This window comes from Gigantopelta aegis, chromosome 9 (assembly GCF_016097555.1).
Source record: "Gigantopelta aegis isolate Gae_Host chromosome 9, Gae_host_genome, whole genome shotgun sequence".
NCBI lineage: Eukaryota > Metazoa > Mollusca > Gastropoda > Neomphalida > Peltospiridae > Gigantopelta > Gigantopelta aegis.
In genome coordinates this window covers 60,537,527-60,561,363 of record NC_054707.1, presented here as the reverse complement: position 1 = coordinate 60,561,363, position 23,837 = coordinate 60,537,527, and the positions used below count along the sequence as shown (strand labels likewise).

Genomic DNA, 23,837 nt, shown 5'->3' with positions numbered 1-23,837 from the left:
CTTCTCGTAAATGGGCAGTTTTATTGTTTTTATGGTTTGTATTTGTATTTGTTTTTGTTGTTGTTTAAGGTCACCAAGCAAACGAGGCTACACCCGTCGTACAGTCGGAGGCGTTACCCGTGATGCAATTCTGGAAGAAAAACAATTCATTGATGGTTACAGAAACATGACAAAGTCGCAAACATTTACCGCAAATTCGACCAACAACTTCAACCGTCACGATGGTCCTAACAGTCAGATTCGCTCCACGTTGCCTCACGATTACAAGTCAAGGACGTCATGGAATGATGGAACAAGATCGGAAAAATCTGATGAGTAAGTAGAAGTTTGACAGTTTGTCATTGTTCCACATTTCATAAAGGTAGTTCAATATTTGCATGGGAAGATGTACTGTGTAATGTTTTCCAGATTTCATAACGGTGGTTCAACAGTTGCATGCAGGGTGTACTTTTCTCTTATCCTTGGATATATAGAACAAAGCTATCCCATAATAGAAAGCTGTGAAAGATATTTCTGTCTTTCAAATACTATGACATCATAGTGTTTAACATGGGGAGTATTACGTCATTGGTAATATATGACATCATATTAATGGAGTGGGTGATCAGTTGTTTGATGTCAATATTTTGTTATTAAAATCTTCATTATAAAAGTTACCTTGTTAATTTGTAGTGCTAAATTGAATTGAATTGAATTTATTTATTTTATTTTATTTTAATAATGGTTTATTTACCATATGTGGTTATGTGGAATAGAAAAAGTACCTTCTCAGTGGTGGAAAGTTCAACCCTGGGACTCGGCAAGCATTGTTAATTTTAATGCATTAACAGATTATCAATGAATGAAGTTCAGAAAACAATGCAATACTCAGCTAGACAAACTGTGTGTGCTGATTGCATGTTAGGAGAGGGCCTAACAAGTTGAATAACTTGTGCCCAAACTTTTTGAATATTATAAGCACTAAATTCTGTTTCAATCAATTACATGTGTCATCAGGACATATGTATAGACACAGAACACTCACTGGAATGGATCTCTTGGTGGTGTTGCTCAGTAGCTTATAAGGAATGTGATTTTGGAGATTTTTAATCTGATTTCAGTTCTCTTTACATAGGGACTACCATTGTCGTAGCTTTGTTCATAATAAATATAACATATACATTGGTAAAAAAAAAATTAATACGTTATTTTTGACATATGGTTGTTGTTTTTTGTTTTTTACTATTATCTGTTTAAATTTTAACAATGATTTGTCTACAATTATGAAAATAAAAACAAGCTGAAATATAAACAATGTTGTCTGCACAATATGAAACTATTTTGACGGTAGTCAAAGTAAGTATTTCTTTTTTGTGTGTTAATTTGGAGATGCATAGTAATAATAAGCTGGTTAAAAAACAAAGAATGACATCTGTATTTGAATGACATTAGTTAATTTGCTTCTCCCTATTTTACCGGCCTCGGTGGTGTCGTGGCAGGCCATCGGTCTACAGGCTGGTAGGTACTGGGTTCGGATCCCAGTCGAGGCATGGGATTTTTAATCGAGATACCGACTCCAAACCCTGAGTGAGTGCTCCGCAAGGCTCAATGGGTAGGTGTAAACCACTTGCACCGACCAGTGATCCATAACTGGTTCAACAAAGGCCATGGTTTGTGCTATCCTGCCTGTGGGAAGCGCAAATAAAAGATCCCTTGCTGCCTGTCGTAAAAAGAGTAGCCTATGTGGCGACAGCGGGTTTCCTCTAAAAACAGTGTCAGAATGACCATATGTTTGACGTCCAATAGCCGATGATAAGATAAAAAATCAATGTGCTCTAGCGGCGTCGTTAAATAAAACAAACTTTACTTTTTCTCCCTATTACAACAATAAATTAGGTACATGAAACGGAATGCTGAACAAGTTTCATTGCAAAATTGCTATTAAAAATAGTTTGTTTTTTAGATTGCTAATGCATCTAATTGTGTTTGAAAAAATATAATAATTTTTTTAATTTTTACCATATATGAAATATGAATATGAAGAGAAATTATTGAAAAATATGATATATTTATTTTGTGTGTGTACGATGCCAAAACGATGTTGTTGGAATTGTTGGTCATCAACTGTAAAACATTTATTTACTAAAGCAGACTAGATTAGATTAGAAATGCTAAAACAAATTACCTTTATTTAAATAGTGAATATAGTTTTTAGCTTTTTAAAGATAATTTCAGTTGTGAAATGGTTACAGACTGGCAGCAGATCTTCTCACTAAATCGGCACCAAGTAGCCATAATTTAAAAATGTGTTTATGTGTTTAAGTCATTACTTTCCATTCTGAAAGGCATAGATTCACTAATCCACTTAGATGAGTTGTTTAAACCACTGGACTACATCCTGTTCCAGGATTACATAGAAGTTGAAATAACCAACCCAAAAGCCCTTTACGATCACCACACACTATCCTCCCGCCCCGGAGGTGGTCACTGGCAAAGTCAGAGGCTAGATCCGGGGCGGGCGTGCCTGAACCCTTGTGGATAGGGGCACGTAAATATAGTTGCCAGTTGCCACACACTATCAGCAATGAATCACAGTGTGTGTCTGACATTATATGCTAATAGACCTCTTTCATATTCCCATTGCACATGTGCGTGAAGACTATCGTCCCTTGCCGAATTGGACGGTATTGAGGCTATATACAAATTGGGGGGTATGATCGACAGTTGTCATGAGCATCGTGAGTAGCTTCGTAGGAGCTGTGAATCTCTAGCGACTAACATACATATTTCGTATAAGATGTTAAAATGGTCGGAATGATTTGAGACCAAAAGCAGTGAAACAGTAACTTAGATGAAGTCTCTGGAGCCACCTGTCAAGGGTATTTTAACAATGCAAAATTAAAAGATTCATACAATAAAATTAACTTTAGTGGAATGTGGGTTTTTTTACTTATAACAATTAGAATTATAGTTAAATATTCACGCGGATTTCCAGTGATGTTTAATTCTCCACATGTATCAGTATTTAAATTTTAATAAAATATGCCTCCCCTTCCCCTGAAAAACCCAACAAAACCCCCAACTCACATAGACCTATATCACAGCTCTATTTTTCCCTTATCGTTTCATTAAAAAGACAGTCGTTGTTTGTTTTGAAGAATTTAGAAGATGACATCTTCTTTACATGAAGATCAGTTTGAAGTAAACATATATCTGTATGTACAATAGTGTTTGGTTACTATTTTGTATTTTGTACCTGAGAACATTGGTCGAGATCGTTAGCGATACCATCAGCACTTTGATACACATTTACAAGTACAGGGAGAAGTCCTATATATCAATATGGTCTGCAAGTATTACACGTTTTTATAACGTACATGATTATACATAACGTAAAGTGCAGCAACTTTTCCAGAGTAGTAGACCCATGCAACCCGATACGATCCTAATTTGATGTATATAGGACCCTTTGCCAAACTATGAGATGACGCCGGTTACACTTGAGAATCATACACAAACACTTGAGAATCATACACAAACTTTTGTTACGTTAACAAGTTGCATTAAGTTGTGGTATGCATGTAAAATGGCCTGGTCACAGAGCCACAATAAGAAACCGTTTGTTTTCAGTCGTACCAATGTATTTATAATAAATAATACATGGCATACTTTTCACTTCCCACAAACAGGATAGCATACACGACGTCTTTTGTTCATTGGTTGGGACGGGAAATAATCAAACGGGCCCACTGAGCAAATGGAACCTCAGACAGACGTTCTTGTTACGTTATCTTGGTCATTTGGGGACAAGGACTTTTATATGTAAAATCCGAATTATTTTTTTCATTTGAGCGGAACTCTCAATCCTGCGTGGGGGGATCATCCCCAATGGCTACAGGCCTGACATGGTACTTAATATGTTTGCTTCAAACATTCAAACGAAGTACCTTATAACTGCGCATAATAAACCCTCATGAGTTTATAATAAAGAGACCATCCTGAGTTTGTAGCTATATTATCAAGCTGTTGGCTAGTCTAATCTGTTATAAATAAAACTTAAATCTTTCTTAGGTTAAATAATCTTGCTTTGAATTTAAATAGCTGTATATGCAATACAGTTACATTTCTGACCATTTTCAGGTCGGTAGCAACCGAGAAGTCAGAGGGGGGACTATAGCCCCACTTTTATAAACCTGGTTTAAAATATGGCTTTTGCCCCCTCCCCACCAACTAGACTGTGTCCCTCCACTACAGATTGTGCCCCCTCCCCTTTCCCAACTCATTCCTACGGGCCTGATTCTAATGTTTTATATACCATAGCTCAACTTTCACATGTATCATTTAATTTTATTCCAAATACCGAACAAAATTTTAAATAACTTGGTGAAAAGAAATCATGACAAAAATCCTGAATGTATTTATCTGTATAATGCTTTATAAATATTTAAATTATGTTAAATACAATATCTGCATACATACACGCGCACACATTAATATTATTTCAGCCCATATCCGATATATTTATTGCGTACGAATCTGAACCGATGGTTTGTCGGGCGTTAACAACAAAATATTTTTTATTTCATGATAAGCAATAATTCACAAATGTCTCCAATAAGTCTTGTTGGATGTCAACAAAATTTTCGGGTTCCCTACTGATAGAATAATTAATCATGGAGATATTCACATTCCTATTGCGTGGCCTCCCATTCAGACCTGTCAACCTTTAGTCAAGAGAAAGCAGGAGGTGTGTGTTGAAAAAGCAGGAGATTTTGTCAAAAAGCAGGAGATTTTTTAAATTCACACAATTTAACCCAAAATTGCAAGATTTAAAAAAAACATTATTACAATAAGTTATATGAATACTTTATAGTGTCATATATACTTCTTAACCTTAGATCTTGGCATTAAAAAAAAAAAAAATATATTAAAATTTTTTTTTTTTTTTTTTAAGTTTAAATATTATTATGATTTAATACATATTTAAAAAAAAAAAAAATATTTATCCAAAAATGTTAAGAACATGAACAAGAAATAAAAAAAATAATTAGTACATTTACGGTATTACACTTACAGCCTTACAGGTTGCGTTACATTATCATTTGTGGTTAGTGTACCCAAGTACCAAAGACAAATTTATAGAAATCTTAAAAATTAATATTCAGTTTTTACTATAATGAGGAACGGTGGCGTGGTACTTATTTAAAATCATTATAATGATGCAATAAACATTGTATTTTCATTAATCATAAGTGAAACCTCATTACGGACATCGTGTGAAATATACCGGAATTATACCCATTTCCGTGAGTAACTTTATGTCAATGTCAAACACAACATTTTTTAATTGTACAAAAATAATTTCTTGAAGTGTACCCTTATAACCAACATTTTATTGCACAAACATACAAAATTAACTGACACAAGTATGTTTATACATCTAATTGGTATTTTCGTTGTCTTGCTGTGACGTGATTTTAACATGCATCGTGTGTATCGCTGTCAACTCGGAGTCTGGCAGTTCAGATTCGTCATAGTTGCATTATGTAATCCAGTGGGAAGACATTTTACAATTCAGAGGTGTTATTAGAACTAAATTGGATAGTTTTTTTTTTTTTATATGGCAACACTGAATGTCAATACACAGCCTGTTGAATTAGCGGCAACACGCTTCGTAGCCATTACGATGACAACAAACATTATAATAACACATCATTTTATAAACTCCATGTGCTTTTTTAACAATATGAATAGGCTATCCCACAATTCTCACTTCGGCAAAGGTTAAACAGTCGGGACAATTCGGCCTGTTACATTCTCAGAAACCGAAAGTAGTCGACATTTTCCGAATGAGAAAAAAAGGCAGAGTTACTTCCCTTCTGTTATTTTGACAAAAGAGGATCGATTTTTTTTTATGCTTACAAAAATGTCATTTAACAGGAGAAACTGTCTCCCGCACAGGGGAAAGGAGATTTGATCAAATACCGGGAGACTCCCGCGGAATCCGGGAGGGTTGACAGGTCTGCTCCCATTGTCTATGCCCCCCAACTTGTCCACAGGTCTATTTTTGCGAGATCTCGCGTGAGTTCGCAGTTTGCATCCTCGAGTTACCCCGCAACGGACACATGCACAGTGGAATGTGAAAGAGGTCTATTAAACCATATATTTCTAGAGTAATTGTTCTCAATTTATTTTTTTACTTGACAGGGGAACATTTTATTCAGTATCGCGTTGGGGGGCAGTCAGTTTGGGATCGATCCACATCTGTAGGCCTATTGGGCTATTTCTTGTTCCAGCCAGTGCACCATGACTGGTATGTGCCATCTTGTCTGTGGGGTGTGCATATAAAAGATCCCTTGCTACTAATGAAAAAAAAATGTAACAGGTTTCCTCTCTAAGACTATATGTCAAAATTACCAAATGCTTAACATCCAATATCCGATGATTAATAAATCAATGGTCTAGTGGTGTTGTGAAACAAAACAGACTTCTTCAGTATTGCATTGCGATTCGCTATGCAAGTTTCAGATATCGCTACACAATTTCAAAACATTAAACAGTTTTTGCTAATCAATTTTCATTTGACTAGAAATATTGCTAATTAAATCAATATCTTCAAAAAACAAAATGTTCCATTCCTAAGATATATTCCAACAGGAGCAGTATCTCAATGCATGTTAAAATATTTTTGCTAATTTTGTTATTATTCTATGATATGAAACTACATTCATAACTTTGCATAACAAGTTGCTTCTATATAGTTAATAAATGTTTAATTATTTATTTTGTGAGTGGACACAAAATTAGTTTATGGTTGTGAGAGACATTTATTTCTGTGGAATTTTTAGTTCTTGCTAACTGAAAGAAACTATTGTTACATTAAACAATCAGATATACTATCTACTTAACCAGTTGTAATTTGAGTTATTCCTTTCAAGCTATTAACTGTGTTTACTAACAACATTTCCTAATTTATACATTTTCCTGTGGTAATTTTCCTTGAAAAATGGATCCAAATTTGAGAGCAGAATTAATTTCCTGTGAACATTGTGTTTCCTGTGTTTCACTAAGCATGAAACAAGGGACAATTTTGGTTGTGAATAACACATGACTTGTTGAACAGAAATTCAGAGTAAAATGCACGGATGCATGACATCAGCTGCATGACTAACATGACTAACATTACTAAGTTATTAAAGTTCTCGTGTGTCCCAGACACAAGTTTCAATGTGGTGCTTAATTTGATCCTGTTACATTAATTATACGTTGTTTTTTTCATTCAGCTTGTGAGTGAGTTCATGCATTTCAAAATTTTAAAAAGGCTTGCTTGTGCCAGGACCACCCATTGTTGTGATGGAGGGTGAACATGAATGCTCATTATGCTGTTGTCATGACTTCACTTGAATGGAGACAAACAAAAACAGCACTGTTTTACTTGGCAAAGCACCTCTGTAGGGGGTAGGCTGTGTCATTAACATTCATACAGCTGATCACCTGCTATAGTCAGTGCCTAATGGTGTCTGTCTGCACTTTGTGTGTGTGTGTGTGTGTGTATGAAGTATGAGGGTTCTCTAGCGAGAAACTTATGCTATGTTTAACTTGGCTCATATTATGTTTAGCCTCAGCTTTCGAAATGTTGTCGGATTTCATTGCTTTTAGGAAATAACAGATTAATCTTTTCATTTGTGTGTGTTCAATTGGCCATCTAATAGGAGTGTATGTTGGGTTGATTGTAGCTCTGAGTGTGTTGTTAAGGATCTGAGTTTAATTAATCATGTAGGAAAAACAAAAACCGGCCTCTGTGGTGCAGTAGTTAAGCCATTGGACTACAGACTGGTAGTTACAGGGTTCGCAGCCCGGTACCGTCTCCAACTCAGAGCGAGTTCTTAAGGGCTCAATGGTTAGTTGTAAGGTCACTACACCCTCTTCTCTCTCACTAACCACTAAACAACTAACAACTAACCCACTGTCCTGGACAGACAGCCTAGATAGCTGAGGTGTGTGACCAGGACAGCGTGCTTGAACCTTAATTGGATATAAGCACGAAAATAAGTTAAAATAAATGAAGACCAAATAAAGAGGATTATGATGGGGTGGGGTTTTTTTTTAGTGTGTGTATTGGGGGGCAATTTGATGATGTTAACAAAGATGAACATTATCCAAACTTTTAAATGTCTGTTTTCAGCTTTACCGCTGTTTGTCCAAAAGGTTCCATATTCTCTAACCAAGACTTATCATGGTTTTGATTGATTCATTGCATACATTCGGAATGGGTGCCACCCGTTTAGACCATTAAGCAACCCTAACCCTAGGTTGAGTTGTGGTACCCAACCACCAGTATTAAAATTTCTGGATTTTATTTCATAACCAACTTTCATAACTGTGTTCAGATATTCATAACATTATTTTAAGAGGTGTAGAGTGTATATATTTATTGGTGTTGGAGGGTAGGGGACGGGTATTTGTAGGTATCTGATCAGTAATGTGCCTTGTAAACAATACCATCTTTGAAACAGGTTGAAAGACAAACATAGTTTTAAAAAAGGGTTTTCTCAAATTTGTGGTGCGTGTGTTTGAATAGAAATGATATAACAATACACTATCGTATAAAATAGACTTTACAAGGTCTATACAATGATACATTGATTTAGAGCAGCAATGTATGAGATGCATATATGTTTTTAATGTAGTTGGATAAAAAAGAGAAGACATTAAATTGTATGAATCTGTGAACATGCCTGATTAATGAAACCATAATTCTCATGTTTAGCTGCAGAAATTCCCTTGCATTCAAGGTGTTTGTATATTTTTTTAATAAATTATTTTATGTAATTAACCATAAACATAAATGAGTATATTTTTATTACTCACCCAAACATATTTTTTATGAAAAGTTAAGTATCACGATATGTATCCTATTGTGACACACATTTTTATACATATTTTTTTGTACTGTACTGTACTGTACTGTATCGTATTGTTCTGCATTGTATTGTACTGCATTATATTGTATTGTATTGTATTATACTGTACTGTACTGTATTGTACTGTACTGTACTGTATTGCAACCTACCTGTATGATCACACATGTGCTTGTGTGTGATGTTCAAGCAAATTGTTGCAAACAACATTGTTTGGGAAACATTTACTCAATAATAATAATAATAGTAATAATAAATGTTCTCTAGATACAAAGCATCAAAAGAAAAAGTGTTTTTGTTATTGTGTTTTGTTATTGTGTTAAGTACAGTTTTTAAATCTTTGTTATGAAAGTAAACAGATCAATACTGTTTGATGTGGTCACCTGCAGTGTATCAATCTTGTAGTACAGTAATTATTATTTAGTGATAATGCTAATTTCTGTTTGAGCAAATCATAATGGGTTATGCTTTGGTAGTTCAGTTATTGTGCTGTAGGACAAATTTGTACTTGTAAATCACAGCAACAGGTGTCTTGAGCCACTAATGGGACAATAATTGCAGACATATTCTATGTGAATTGTTAACAAATTGCAATACATGTTCATTATGTTTCAGATACTTAGGACAAGGGCAGATTTAAGGGTGTGTCCGGGGCGACCCAGCCCAGCCTCCTTTTTCTGGGGGCAGCACACTGCTCTCTTACCAACATTGTCCCACACACACACATCGAGTGCCAGTATTCAAATTAATGTAGGTCATATTCCACTTTTTCACTAAACACTGGATCTGCCCATACAATAGAGAATTTTTTACACAATTGATGGCAGTGATCCACAGATACATGCAATGTGCAATGAAGTTGGAGTATTTCACTGTAAAAAGCAACATTTGCAGATGTCATAAAATTAATCTTTTGTTGGCTTATTTGATCAAACCTACATGTTTAGTGCGTCTTGGTCGTTATTGTCATATAAAAGCACACACACACACCTCAAAAAAAAAGAAGAAAAAAAAAGAAGAAATGCATTTAAGTAAACAACAAACAAAAATTAGTTGTCATAATCAATTTACCGGTAAATATTTACAAACTTGATTCTTGATTTGACAAAATAGTTTATTTACTACATGTATTTATTCAATTTGAAATAGTCAGATTTAATCAAAATATGGTTATTTCCAATATTTATTTATTTATTTATTATTTGGATAGGGTATACATATTTATTATGGCAGTGGATAAAAAGTGCATTAAACATGCACATTGAAAATAGAATGGGCAAAGTATTTTGTTTTCATCATCAAGCAGTATTTTAGTTAGTGTAAATTGACCTGTGTTTTTACCAGACAAATTGAGTTTGCTTGTCACTGAACATAACGGCATTCACTATAAGATTGTTATGTATTTGTTCAAGAGCTAAACATTAAGATCACCAAGTAGTTGTGAAAACTAACAAATGAACTGTAGGATCATCGCCATAGCTGTTACTGCTTGTATCACTAATATCGTTGTATATCGTAAACTGGTTTCTCATGTCACCTGGTCACATTTAACAGTGTTTTAAAATACCTGTCATATAGAGACGGCTACATATGACAAACAATTTCTATATTCATTACTGTGCATTCTAATGTAGCTACGTTGTAGATTTACCCTAGGATTTAGACAGGCCTATCTGTTAGTTTTTGGCAGATCTGTTTTTACGTTATTGACAGATATTAAATGTGTGTTATGGTGTGTGTGGGTCGGGGATAGTGGCTACTGTTGTTTTTAACCTAACAGTAACAAATGTAAATATAGAAAGTTCTGTGTTATGGACAGTATAAAACATTTATTTGTATGGTTTCATATAAATTTATGATGACTTAATTGTTTAAGTATTTTAATTATGGTCCTTGTTTGTTTTTTTAAAATGTAGTTTGTTGGATGTTGAGTAACAAAAAGTGTTTCCGGGAACCCAACTCTACATAGAAAAAAGGGCTGACCCTTATTTTTTTTTAATGTATTTTTTTTTTTCTCTTGATTTAAAAAAATTAAAATTTAGTAAAAAGAAATTGACTAATTTTGAATTAACCCTATATTGGATTTCACCTGACCATAGTTTTAAAATATGCTGAAACACATATTCGTTTATGTTCCATACATAATTTATTTGGTTTTAATTGAAAGCTGATTTAAATGTTAAATAACCTAGTGCAGCATGTTCCACACTGCTTGAGAATTTTCATATAATGTTTCACATAGACTGTTACTCTATTAGATTATTGATGAGTTATGGTCATTGTGGGTTTGGGCATTACCTGTGTAGGATTTCACAATATATAAACCTATTTTACGAGTTATGTTGAAATACCTTTGTGCAAACATGTTCTTCAATGTATCGAAATAGTTGTTTTAATCAACACATTGATATGTCTCTGCATGTCGTGATCCATAAGAAAATACCAGTGAAGTCAGATGTTTAACACGGTTTGAAACTACCCTGGGGTGTTAAACATTGATTCAATGGGACTACGATACTGCCAAAAGGAATTGTAAGTGGTGCATGACATCATGTTAACTTTCAAAAGGGTCCACATAATAGACAGAACCCCAGGGAGATGAATCTTAGCTGGATGAATTCCAGGGTAGCTTGTTGAATTGTGGTGGATTAATGTCTGATATTAGCATGTTGATAAGTCTTTGCAGATCAACACTGTGGAAAACATTACTTTAATGACTAAATATAACAGAAATATACATATGTGTACATACAGTGATATTTTACTGTGTCATTTTCTTTTATTATCCCATTTTACGAAATGCTCTTGATACTAAAATCACTTTTAACTGCCTGAATACCATAATGTTAGCACTAAGATCACTTAATGAAACTGGGGCCCAGTGAATAAATGAATGAATGAATGAATGAATGTTTAACGACACCCCTGCACAAAAATACACATTAGCTGTTAGGTGTGATAAAGTGAAAATTTGTAGGTTATTCTTTTAAAGCATATACATCTTTGTAACTTTCATATGGATTAAAATGTTTGGCAGTAGATGCAGAAGTAGCAGTTATATTCCATTCCATAAAGCTTAAAATAAATGTCATATAATAAAAAATAAAAAAATAAAAGAAGATATGTAACAAAACTGCATGACAAGAAAGGTGGTGGTGGGAGAACAAATATTTGCCAAAAAGAAAAAAGTTTTAACATTTTAATAATACATGTACCACAATTTTATTTTATTTTTAAAATCAGCACATAATACAGTTTTTGTTGTAACATTGGCTTAATACACAAAACGATAGCAACACATGCATTTGTTACCACTTAAATATTTATAAGTAAATTTTCCACTAAAATATGACATTTGAATTTCCTCTGTAGAAATGTTTATATCCTATGATGGTACGGTAAAGTATATATTATGTTTCCTGTGAACACCATGCTGTTGAATGATATTAGTGGTTGGTCTGTAGCTCAGATCTCCTTGGCCATCATCAAGTTAAAAAGTAATTAAGAGTAAATGAATTAATGAATGTTTAACGACACCCCAGCACGAAAAATACATCGGCTATTGGGTGTCAAACTATGGTAATGCAAACAAATAAGCTGAGGATCAACATCAATATAAAAATTCAACATTTAAATAAAAACAGTGTAAAGAACTGTGCAAAAATACAAATATCACAGATAGATACTGACTTTTACTCAAAATTTCAATTTGTGCTGTATTGGCCATTCTCAAAGAGAATGTTACACCCCTGCACCACAGTGAGGTTACAGCACGCGCAGGGGAAGTAATTAAGAGATTATCTCATCATTTCCTCAATTATTACACAGCAGAGGTAACAACAGAGATGAGGCCAGTACTATGTCACTGGAAATGTCACATGTGGAGTCAACTGTTGGGCTTTGGCTTAGTGATAATCAAACTATAGTCATTGCAGCATCATCCTACATCCATATGGAGGATTTACAAATATGTCACACAGAGCATGGATCACAGCACTATTGCTGCCAGTCGGTGGCATGGAGGTGACTAGTTTAATTCAACTGAAAAGAGTTTCACTCTTCTTTATTTTATTTTGGTAGGCAGGATTTAGCTCAGTCGGTTGAGTGCTCGCTTGATGTGCTTGTGTCACAAGATCTCGTTACAACTATTGCACTACAACTGGCATTAAAGGCCATGGTATGTGCTTTTCTGTCTGTGGGAAGTGCATATAAAAGATCATTTGCTGCTAATGAAAAAAATGCAGCAGATTTCCTTCAATGACATCCAATAGCTGATGATTAATTAATCAGTGTCTCTAGTGGTGTCTTTAAACTAAACAAACTTGAACTTACAATGAGAACTGATTGCAAGGTTGAGAGGAATATTCCTGTGAGATAGTTTGACAGAAACACTGTACAGAATAGATAATAATTGTAGTAATTTCCTCCATCTCTTATACTGAGCACCACATGAATGACAAGGTGTGGAGCTAACATAGTAAAATTCTCTTTAATAGTGTGAACAAGAATAATTCATGGACTTTCACTTGTTCAGAATGCAGTTTTTAAAAGTTAGTTTTTTCTTTCATTCTAACCATACATATACATGTATCTGTTATGTTGACATTTGTTTTATTTTCAGTCTTTTTTTTAATTCTTGGTGGCGATACTGGTTATAAATACAATGTGTGAAGTAATTACTGCGCCTATGCTTAGAACATATTTTTTCATATTGTTAATTATTAGTAAATCATACTAGCGTTGATTTCATGATTTACAGTGTTAGTTTTCTGTTTGTTAAATGACTATCAAGACACATTCAGCCCTGCAGTGTCCATGTTTTATTATGTACAACTCGGGAAGAATATTGTTTGTTTTCCTCTTAGATCAGCTTTGGCATGAAAAGATTCTGTTTTCTTAAGCCTTAATTGAGATTAAGCTGTGTTTTCTTTGCTTTGTCCAGTGTAGACCACATAAAACATTTCATATGTTCTTGTTAATGGAATTTCATTATCAAACAGATGTGTAAAAGCACCAATTTTTTTTTCTTTTGACAAATACTTGATATCTGAATAGAAATATTAGATGCTGCTGTCCCCAGTAGTCAATGGGTGTTTATAATTTATTGTGTATATCAGTGGAGGTGGCAGGACTTGTAAGTGTTTGTTTTGTTAGCACCTTTTCTGCTTCGTTGCTTGCCGTCAATGCGATCTTTGATTTGTTTGGTCACGTTAGAAGCAGATACTGACTTTGGGGTGAGATATATAAATACACAATGCATTGCAAGAGTTAATAAAAATTACTAACTTGACAATTAACTGAGTTTTATTCGGTGAATTGTAATTTTGCTATATCTTATTAAACGTTGGGAGATTTGATCTATACGATCTTTTTATGATACCCATAGTTAATACCACTCTGTTATGCTATTGGGTTTTATTTAATGTTAGCGAGTTATGCTATTGGGTTTCTTTTTATTAAATAATACTGAAAGAATATATTTTGTGCATGCATGCCTTTGCAAAGTATTTACATTATCTGGATCTGAGTATTTTATTAAATGGTCAGTGTATATATTAAATCACTTGGAGTTGTTGGCTGAAAAGACTTTTGTGTGGTGGCTAATATATATTTTCAAAGCTTAACAGTGAATACCTGAGAATTATTTGACATATATGTACTAATGTCATCTCAGGTGTATCTTTTTGTAGGTTAGTTATGTGACCTTTAATGCTGTCCAGGCATTAATCACATGATATTGGGGGGGGGGGGGGGGGGGGGGGGGGCATTGTTTTGTATATCACCCACCTTCATAATTAAATTTTATTTACATCAAGTACATATTTAGAAAAAAAATATGACTGGGCCCATCAGGTATAAAATAGTGATTGTTACCCCAGCCGTCAATAATAATGGGGAAATATTTTTTCACATTTTGTCAGTCAGAAATATGTGTTGGTGTGAAATGCACTGTTATATTATAGATTGTCTTTTTTAACAAAAGCAATAGAAATTTGGCTAATGCAAATTATTCGTGAATGTGTGTAAAATTAAATAAGACTTAATGTGTAAACTGGTTTACAGTGTTTCTATATATCTCTACATATATGGATATAAAATGTTTGGGATTTTTTTGGAGAAAAATAGCTGAGGTCATACATAGAATAACAAACTCAGACCCAGTTATTATCCTTTTTTATTTTTTTTTACTTCTTCATAAAATAATTTTCATTTGTTGCTCGCTAAGGCTCATGACAAGTGAAAATTATTATGAAATAAACAAATTTAAAAGCTGGTAATTTTCTTTTATTATCCTCTATTACTATTGAAAGTCCTTATTCAGCTACTGATGGACATAATAAACTGCAGAAAGTGGATTCCCCATGTTCCGTGTATTAATTTCCTGATTAAATAGTTCATTTGTTATTTCACAATAATTTATATTGATGAAATAGTTATACACTTGGAAATATAACAGTTGAACATGATAATCTTTGAAGTTCATTGAAGTATAAACGACAGATCCACTTTGCACACTTATGTATGAACGGCTTTGCACTAATATGCTACGCCATTCATACAGTGTGTGTAACTGTAAAGCGGTCGTGTGGTTTATACTTCCATGAACATCAAAAAAAATATTCCATTCAATTCTTAAATGAATCCTATTATAGTAACAGCTAATTATAGAATTATGTTTGTTTTTTCGAAACTCGATCCATATAATATAATAATATGCTTTTGGACATAAACTATTGACAAAATGTCATCTTTATAATATTAATTACATTATGCTTGCATGTGTACAGACCATTTGAATAGAAGACAGTCAACAGTGACTATAAATGCTTATGGTAGATAGGAACATACTAAATATATGTTGTTGCTTTTTTGCTAGTCATTACTTAATTCCACTTTAAATTGGGAGGGGGGGGGGGGGAGGACTATTATAAATATGAATAAAGCATTCACATTTGTATACTTGCACATTTATTGGGTATAAACTGGAAAAAAGTGTTAACAAATTGGTGAATTTAGTTTAAGTTTGTCTTAGTAAAATACAACAAAACAGGTTTGTTAAACATGAGGGATAGTTCTATATTTAACGTTCTTGGCAGATTAAAAAAAATATACATTTGTAAATTTCAAATTTTATTCCTATTTTCAAGGAACATTTTATTCTGTATCACATTATAATTCGCTATGCAAGTTTCAGAGATTGTTACATAATTCTAAAACATTAAACAGCAGAAGCTAATCAGTTTTCAAATGACTGTAAATGTCACTAATCTAAATTTTGAAAATAAAATGTTTCCTGATTTATGGGTTTCATGGCCAGGTAAAACTCCATGAATACAATTTACTATATGACCCTTTGTGCGGTAATGAAACTTTAGTTTTTGTAAAATACATAGTAGTAGTATATAGTAATTCATGTGATACAGCATTGAGCTTGGTTGCCATTTTGTTTTAAAAAGTTTGATTGGTGACAATACTGATGAATATGAAATAGATTATTATTTAATGCATAGTAAATCATTACACAATTCTCAACAAAGCGTTCCGTGTGTTAGATCACCAATCACATATTGCCAAGTCCTTTATTTTCATTGTATGAGGATATAATTTTGTTAAGACATCCTGGTAACCTCTTTCAATTTATGGCTCTGAGTTCCTTCACTTCCCGTTTACCCACATAGTCAGCGTCTTGCTACCCAACAACACATTTACAGGTCTTATCTCTCTAAGCATGGCACTGTATGCCCCACCCCTGTGCCAGCCAGTGGGGTAAGTTTATTCATACAATCAAATGTAGTTCTGGATGTGTGGCAGTTGCTCAGCTTGTGCTCTCGGTATTTGATATTTCATGTTTAATAATAGTGGTGTAGTTCTGAAAATAAAGAGTAAAATATTTTAGTAATATGTTATACCATCCCATGCTTTTCACATTCATTAAATTGCTTAAAGTAAGCTATTTTGTAGCTCCGCTGTGACATTCATCACCAAAGTGTAGTTTGATAACCAATAGCCAATATATTTTTTGTGCTGGGGTGTTGTTAAACATTCATTCATTCATTCATTCATTCATTCATCCATCCATCAGCAAATTAAGCTTTTCTGATAACAATTTGTCCATCATTGGCCAACTAGCAACTTTAGCCTTGAAGTCTTTTCTCCTGTTTTCTGTTTTATGATTTTCAAAACAACCTTGCTAGCTACACGTTTGAATTTTTGGTGGGGTTTTAAAATTCTAAATGTAGAATTGATACAAGGGCGGGACGTAGCCCAGTGGGAAAGCACTTGCTTGATGCACAGTCGGTTTAAGATTAATCCCTATCAGTGGGCCCATTGGGCTATTTCTCGTTCACAGCTGGTATATCAAAGGCATTGGTATGTGCTATCCTGTCTGTGGGATGGTGCGTATAAAAGACCCCTTGTTACTAATAGAAAAATGTAGCTGGTTTCCCCTCTAAGACTATATATAAAATTTACCAAATGTTTGACATCCAATAGTCAATGATTAATAAATCAATGTACTCTAGTGATGTCATTAAACAAAACAAACTTTAATAATTCATACAGTTTCTGTGCTGGTGGGTGTTATTATTAATCCCCCACCCCTCTTATTTACTATATGTGTTTAACGTAAAGATTGTGCTCTGCATGCAACTGATATGGATTAAATTGTAGTATAACACATACATGAGCTGTACAGGTATTCTCAAAGATACAGCTTAGTTTCTTAAAATGAAGAATAATGAAAATCTTATTTATAACTTAAGTATAAATTATTTGCTGAGCAATTAGTCACACTAAGTATTAAACCTGTAACAAGAAACTGAATCGGAAGTATCTAGCATCAAGATCAATTCACCTGATAACCTACCTATTAACACTGAATGGACTGGCCTTCCATTACTTAGGTCAGTGGACATAAAGCCGGTGCAGTTGATTTGACAGGTGAGGCAGGTAGAGGATTTTGATTTCTGTTTGCAGTTACCTATGGGGGTTTAGCTACATTTAGTAGTCATAGTTGACAGTAATACCCAGGTAATACACAGTGGGTGTGTGGAACTGCTCAGGCTGTGTATATGTGTGTGTGCGTGTTATACGGGATATACTGACAGGCTGTAGATGTTCTCCACTTGACTAATCAATGCTTGTCATGCTTTCGTTGGAGCAGGGCTCTGTTGTGCCAGAGATTCCGCGATTCTGTCTTTTGGAGAAGCTACCTGTAGGGAAATAGTTTTTCTTTTCAAAGTATTCTTGTTTCACATGGGGAAAAGTGCCAGTTTGATATGTGGCAGGTAAGAATTGTTTGGAAAGTGTACAATTTTGTATCAACAGAATAGATTTATTGCAATTGTTTTCTGTTCATTTAGTTGGCATCAGTAGTTTGTTAATAAAACGTTCTATACGTATGTTTGCAACAAAAAAAAAAGAAAAAAAAAGAAAGTTGTAATGTTCAGTTATATATTTGGTAATTTTTGTGTCACCTTGACAAAATTGATAAAAATGGGATATTTGTGTTACTTTTCTACTACTAGTGTGGTGTCAAAAGTTGCAAAATCATGTACAAGTTTTGCAATTAAAGCTGTATGTTGAAATTTCATGTTTTAATTCAGTTTTCACAAACTGTCAGGTCCAGATCAATAAAATGTAACACATTTGTTTAAGTTTTAAATTAATTTTATAATTTATTATTATAACAGATATTCACATTTGTTTTGAGTGGATGTATTTTTTTTAAACAAGTGAAAAAAGTCATTCATTCATTTTTGTTATGTCACAAATTTCTAAATGTTTTTAAAACACAATCAGTTTATAGTTATTTCATTCCAATATGCACTAATGTCACTCAATCATACTGTTCTGGGAACAGTTAATGGGTTGGCTCAGACTTTGCCATGAAAGAAATTGAAGGGAGTGATTAATTAGGAAGCTATTTAAAATATTACCATATTGAAACTATATACAGTCAGGGGCGAGATGTAGCCCAGTGGCAAAGCGCTCAGTTTGGGATCGATCCCCGTCAGTGGGCCCATTGGGCTATTTCTCACTCCAGCCAGTGCACCACGGCTGGTACATCAAAGGCTGTGGTATGTGCTATCTTGTCAATGGGATGATGCATATAAAAGATCCTTTGCTGCTAATCGAAAAGAGTAGCGCATGAAGTGGCGACAGCGGGTTTCCTCCCTCAATATCTATATGGTCCTTAACCATATATCTGACACCATATAACTGTAAATGAAATGTGTTGAGTGCGTCATTGAATAAAACATTTCCTTTCCTTTTCCTTTCTGTATAAATTTGCTTGCTAAGTAAAGTGATAGCTTCCTTTAGACAGGGAGGTCTATTAATAATGTAGACATATAAACTAGCAGAAAGGCATCTATCACATGCACAAAATCATAATTATAAAACTGCATATAGAATATCCCTTGCTACTTTTTGGTAATAACCTATATGTCAGTCTTTAAACATTCATTCCTTTCTGTTCATTTCAGAGTATCATTTATATATCACAGCCTTTGATATATCAGTGATGATCAAAGCACTGGTTTATATACACACAGTATATTGTTAATAGGTATGCACTAACGTTTTGATTAGATTGATCAGGTTAGTAAATACACATAGAAAAAGCAGATAAAGCAGTTTGACAGACTGGAATGTTGATCTCAGTTGTAGTCTTTCATGATGTTTTGTTGGGCAGTTGACAGTATGAAGTGTTAAGGTTAGGAAAAGAAACCCGGGGTTACTGCCAGAACAAGGCAGGTTGATCTGCAAGACTGGGGTGGGTTACATTATGTATGCATGTGCAAAAAAAAGAGAAGAGTGTTTCTTTTTTTATTTATTCTAGTGGTCATACTTATTGCATTGTTGATTGACCAACATTATACGAGACAGAATATGTTGAATATTGTATTTCTATGGCAGTCATTTGAAAAAAAGAAAATGGAAAGAATTAGTTTTTTTTTTTATAAAAGTAAAAAAAGGATTAATTTTGTACTCCACTAGAGGAGTAGGATGTAGTCCAATGGTAAACCGTTTGTCAGAAATAAGGGCGGGATGTAGTGCAGTGGTAAACCATTTGCCAGAAATAGGGGCGGGATGTAGTGCAGTGGTAAAGCATTTGCCAGAAATAGGGATGGGATGTAGTGCAGTGGTAAAGCATTTGCCAGAAATAGGGGCGGGATGTAGCCCAGTAGTAAACCAGCGGGATGTAGCCCAGTGGTAAAGCATTTGCCAGAAATAGGGGTGGGATGTAGTGCAGTGGTAAAGCATTTGCCAGAAATAGGGGTGGGATGTAGTGCAGTGGTAAAGCATTTGCCAGAAATAGGGGTGGGATGTAGTGCAGTGGTAAACCATTTGCCAGAAATAGGGGCGGGATGTAGTGCAGTGGTAAAGCATTTGCCAGAAATAGGGGTGGGATGTAGTGCAGTGGTAAAGCATTTGCCAGAAATAGGGGCAGGATGTAGCCCAGTAGTAAACCAGCGGGATGTAGCCCAGTGGTAAACCATTTGCCAGAAATAGGGGTGGGATGTAGTGCAGTGGTAAAGCATTTGCCAGAAATAGGGGTGGGATGTAGTGCAGTGGTAAACCATTTGCCAGAAATAGGGGCGGGATGTAGTGCAGTGGTAAAGCATTTGCCAGAAATAGGGGTGGGATGTAGTGCAGTGGTAAAGCATTTGCCAGAAATAGGGGCGGGATGTAGCCCAGTAGTAAACCAGCGGGATGTAGCCCAGTGGTAAACCATTTGCCAGAAATAGGGGTGGGATGTAGTGCAGTGGTAAACCATTTGCCAGAAATAGGGGTGGGATGTAGTGCAGTGGTAAACCATTTGCCAGAAATAGGGGTGGGATGTAGTGCAGTGGTAAACCATTTGCCAGAAATAGGGGTGGGATGTAGTGCAGTGGTAAAGCATTTGCCAGAAATAGGGGCGGGATGTAGCGCAGTGGTAAACCATTTGCCAGAAATAGGGGCGGGATGTAGCCCAGTAGTAAACCAGCGGGATGTAGCCCAGTGGTAAAGCATTTGCCAGAAATAGGGGTGGGATGTAGTGCAGTGGTAAACCATTTGCCAGAAATAGGGGTGGGATGTAGTGCAGTGGTAAACCATTTGCCAGAAATAGGGGTGGGATGTAGTGCAGTGGTAAAGCATTTGCCAGAAATAGGGGCGGGATGTAGTGCAGTGGTAAACCATTTGCCAGAAATAGGGGCGGGATGTAGTGCAGTGGTAAACCATTTGCCAGAAATAGGGGTGGGATGTAGTGCAGTGGTAAACCATTTGCCAGAAATAGGGGCGGGATGTAGCCCAGTGGTAAACCATTTGCCAGAAATAGGGGTGGGATGTAGCCCAGTAGTAAACCATTTGCCAGAAATAGGGGCCGGATGTAGCCCAGTAGTAAACCATTTGCCAGAAATAGGGGTGGGATGTAGCCAGTGGTAAAGCATTTGCTGGAAATACCATGGGTTGTAAGTATTTTTTTTATCATTCCACTACAAGTGATACATTAGAGACTGTCCTGTTTGTTTATGAAATACCCGGTTTGGTTACAGGGTTTCTCCTCTAATATTTAACGCATTATTCTCTGTTCGTTATGGCTATTTTTATCTCCAGCCAGTGTTCCACAGCTTGTGTAGCAAAGGCCATGGTATCCTGTGTGTGGGATGATGGATTTAAAAGATCCCTTGCTGTTAATGAAAAATAGATGCCCATGGAGTGGCAACAGTGGGTTTCATCTTTTATTATCTGTGTGGTCCTTAACCATATGTCTGATACCATCAGGGAATATTTTGTTTTCTAAATCTTGATTAGTGATATTTCTAGTCAACTGAAAATTGATTAGCAATTACTGTTTAATGTTTTAAAATTGTGTAGCGATCTCTGAAACTTGTGTAGCGATTTGCGACGGAATACTGAACAAAATGTTCTCTTGACCATATAACCTTAGAGTGTATATGTTGAGTATATCGTTAAAAACAATATTTCATTATTTCTGTTCATTTGTTCAAGCTACTAATTAAACAATGTCGTGGGTGTGTTATTGATCAAATATTCGTTAACCATTTCCATGCGAGCACTACAGAAATATTATATCTAAATTGTTCAGCACTTTGACTGTAGTTGTGATGTGTGGCAAATCTATAATATAGTGTTGATCATTTACATTCTTATATTGTTTCTAGCTAACTGTTGAATCTATACTGTAGCTGTGATACACTATACTGAAAGCACTGTGGAGACTAGTTACGCAATATTACCGTATACCTGTAAGTGGATTACGACAATCATGTTAATGCTGTTACCTGGGGCCCTCTGGCTTTACCACCTTTACGTAATGCTCAGTAATTAGTTCAGTATTGCAGAATATTGTATTCTTCACCTGGGCTTGCTATCAAGAATTAGATTTCAGTGTTGGATGTGACACAGAATTATATCCGAAAATTATATCTAAAACTGGACACTTAATTGTCATGTTAGCTGGCTAATTAAGCCTGTCTACATGTATGATGATGTATTTTATCAACAAAGCATGATCATTATTTCAGTTTTCTTTTTAAAATGTGTCACTCTGTTTAAGGTTCAAGCACGCTTCTCGGGTACACATCTCAAGTATCTAGGTGGTCTGTCCAAGACGGTACTTAACAGTTAACAAAAGACAATGTGATGAAATGGTTCGATGTATCATTAAACATTGTTAAAGTTGCAAGTGCTATATTTTGCTAGGGATTTTGTGAGTATAAATTTTACATGAATCTGTGATAAACAACTACAAATTAATCAGCCTGACATATATATATACTCTTCAAAAGAAGAAACGCAAAACCACATTGTCGTAACATTTGGAAAATTGATTTAATTATTGAATGGTGAGTCCGATAATTACCAAATGTTGCAGGATTGTTCACAATTCACTCTAGTCCATTGTGAGTAAGTGATAGGACACACCACCAAGGTCAAGGTCATCTGGAGTCAATACCGGGTGTGGCCTCCGCGTGTGTTGACAACTGCCTGGCACCGCCTGCCCATTGAAGCAACCAGAGTACGGATGACGTCCCGGGGGATGGTGGCCCACTCGGCCTGCAAGGCTGCTGCCAGCTCGGGCAGGGTCTGGGGCTGTGGTTGTCGCTGTCAGAGGCGTCGGTCCAACTCGTCCCATAGATGCTCAATTGGGTTCAAATCCGGTGATTTCGATGGCCAAGGAAGGACATTAATGTTGTTGTTCTGTAGGAAAGCCGTTGTGAGACGTGCTGTGTGAGGCCTGGCGTTGTCATGTTGGAACACTGCGTTGGCGTTGGCCATAACTGGAACGATGTGTGGCCGGAGGATCTGGTCAATGTAGCCCTGTGCATTCAGGTTGCCCTGCACGTGGACCAGGTCAGTTCTGCCAGTGTGTGAGATGGCTGCCCACACCATGACACTATCCCCGCCGAATCTGTCCACTTCCTGCACGCAGTTTGCCGCATAACGTTCACCACGACGCCTATACACGCGACATCTTCCATCATGACGTCGGAGCAGAAATCGGGACTCGTCACTGAACCACACCTGTCTCCATCGCAGTTGAGGCCATTGTCGATGAATCTGGCACCACTGCAGTCGGAGTCGACGGTGTTGTGGTGTTAAGATGACACCTCGAACTGGACGTCTGGCACGAATTCCTACCTCACGTAGGCGGTTCCGTGCGGTCTGGTCGGATATCCTGCGCAAACCTGGTATTGCTGCGGCTGTGGAGGTGGCAGTAGTCGATCGTTCCCGAAGGTGGCGTACCCGGATGTAGCGGTCCTGCCCGGGGGTAGTGACCCGTGGTCGACCGGATCTAGGGAGGTCACGTGTTGATCCATGTTGCTGGTAACGGTCCCACAGTCTGGAGATGGTGCTTGGGGACACATGGAATGCCCTGGCAACGGCCGTTCTGGATTCGCCTGCGTCTAGTCGGCCGATGGCATT

At 35.8% G+C, this 23,837-nt stretch overlaps 1 protein-coding gene across 4 annotated transcripts in view; it reads left to right on the top strand.

Moving 5' to 3' along the window:
* The window catches only part of LOC121381869 (tyrosine-protein phosphatase non-receptor type 4-like), a 159,381-nt gene that overhangs the window by 76,175 nt on the left and 59,369 nt on the right, over positions 1 to 23,837 (top strand). For all 4 annotated transcript variants that reach the window (XM_041511254.1, XM_041511253.1, XM_041511255.1 and 1 more), the window contains one exon: positions 70 to 315. In XM_041511254.1, coding sequence (XP_041367188.1) covers positions 70 to 315 — 246 coding nt within the window. The remainder of the gene's footprint in view (positions 1 to 69; positions 316 to 23,837) is intronic.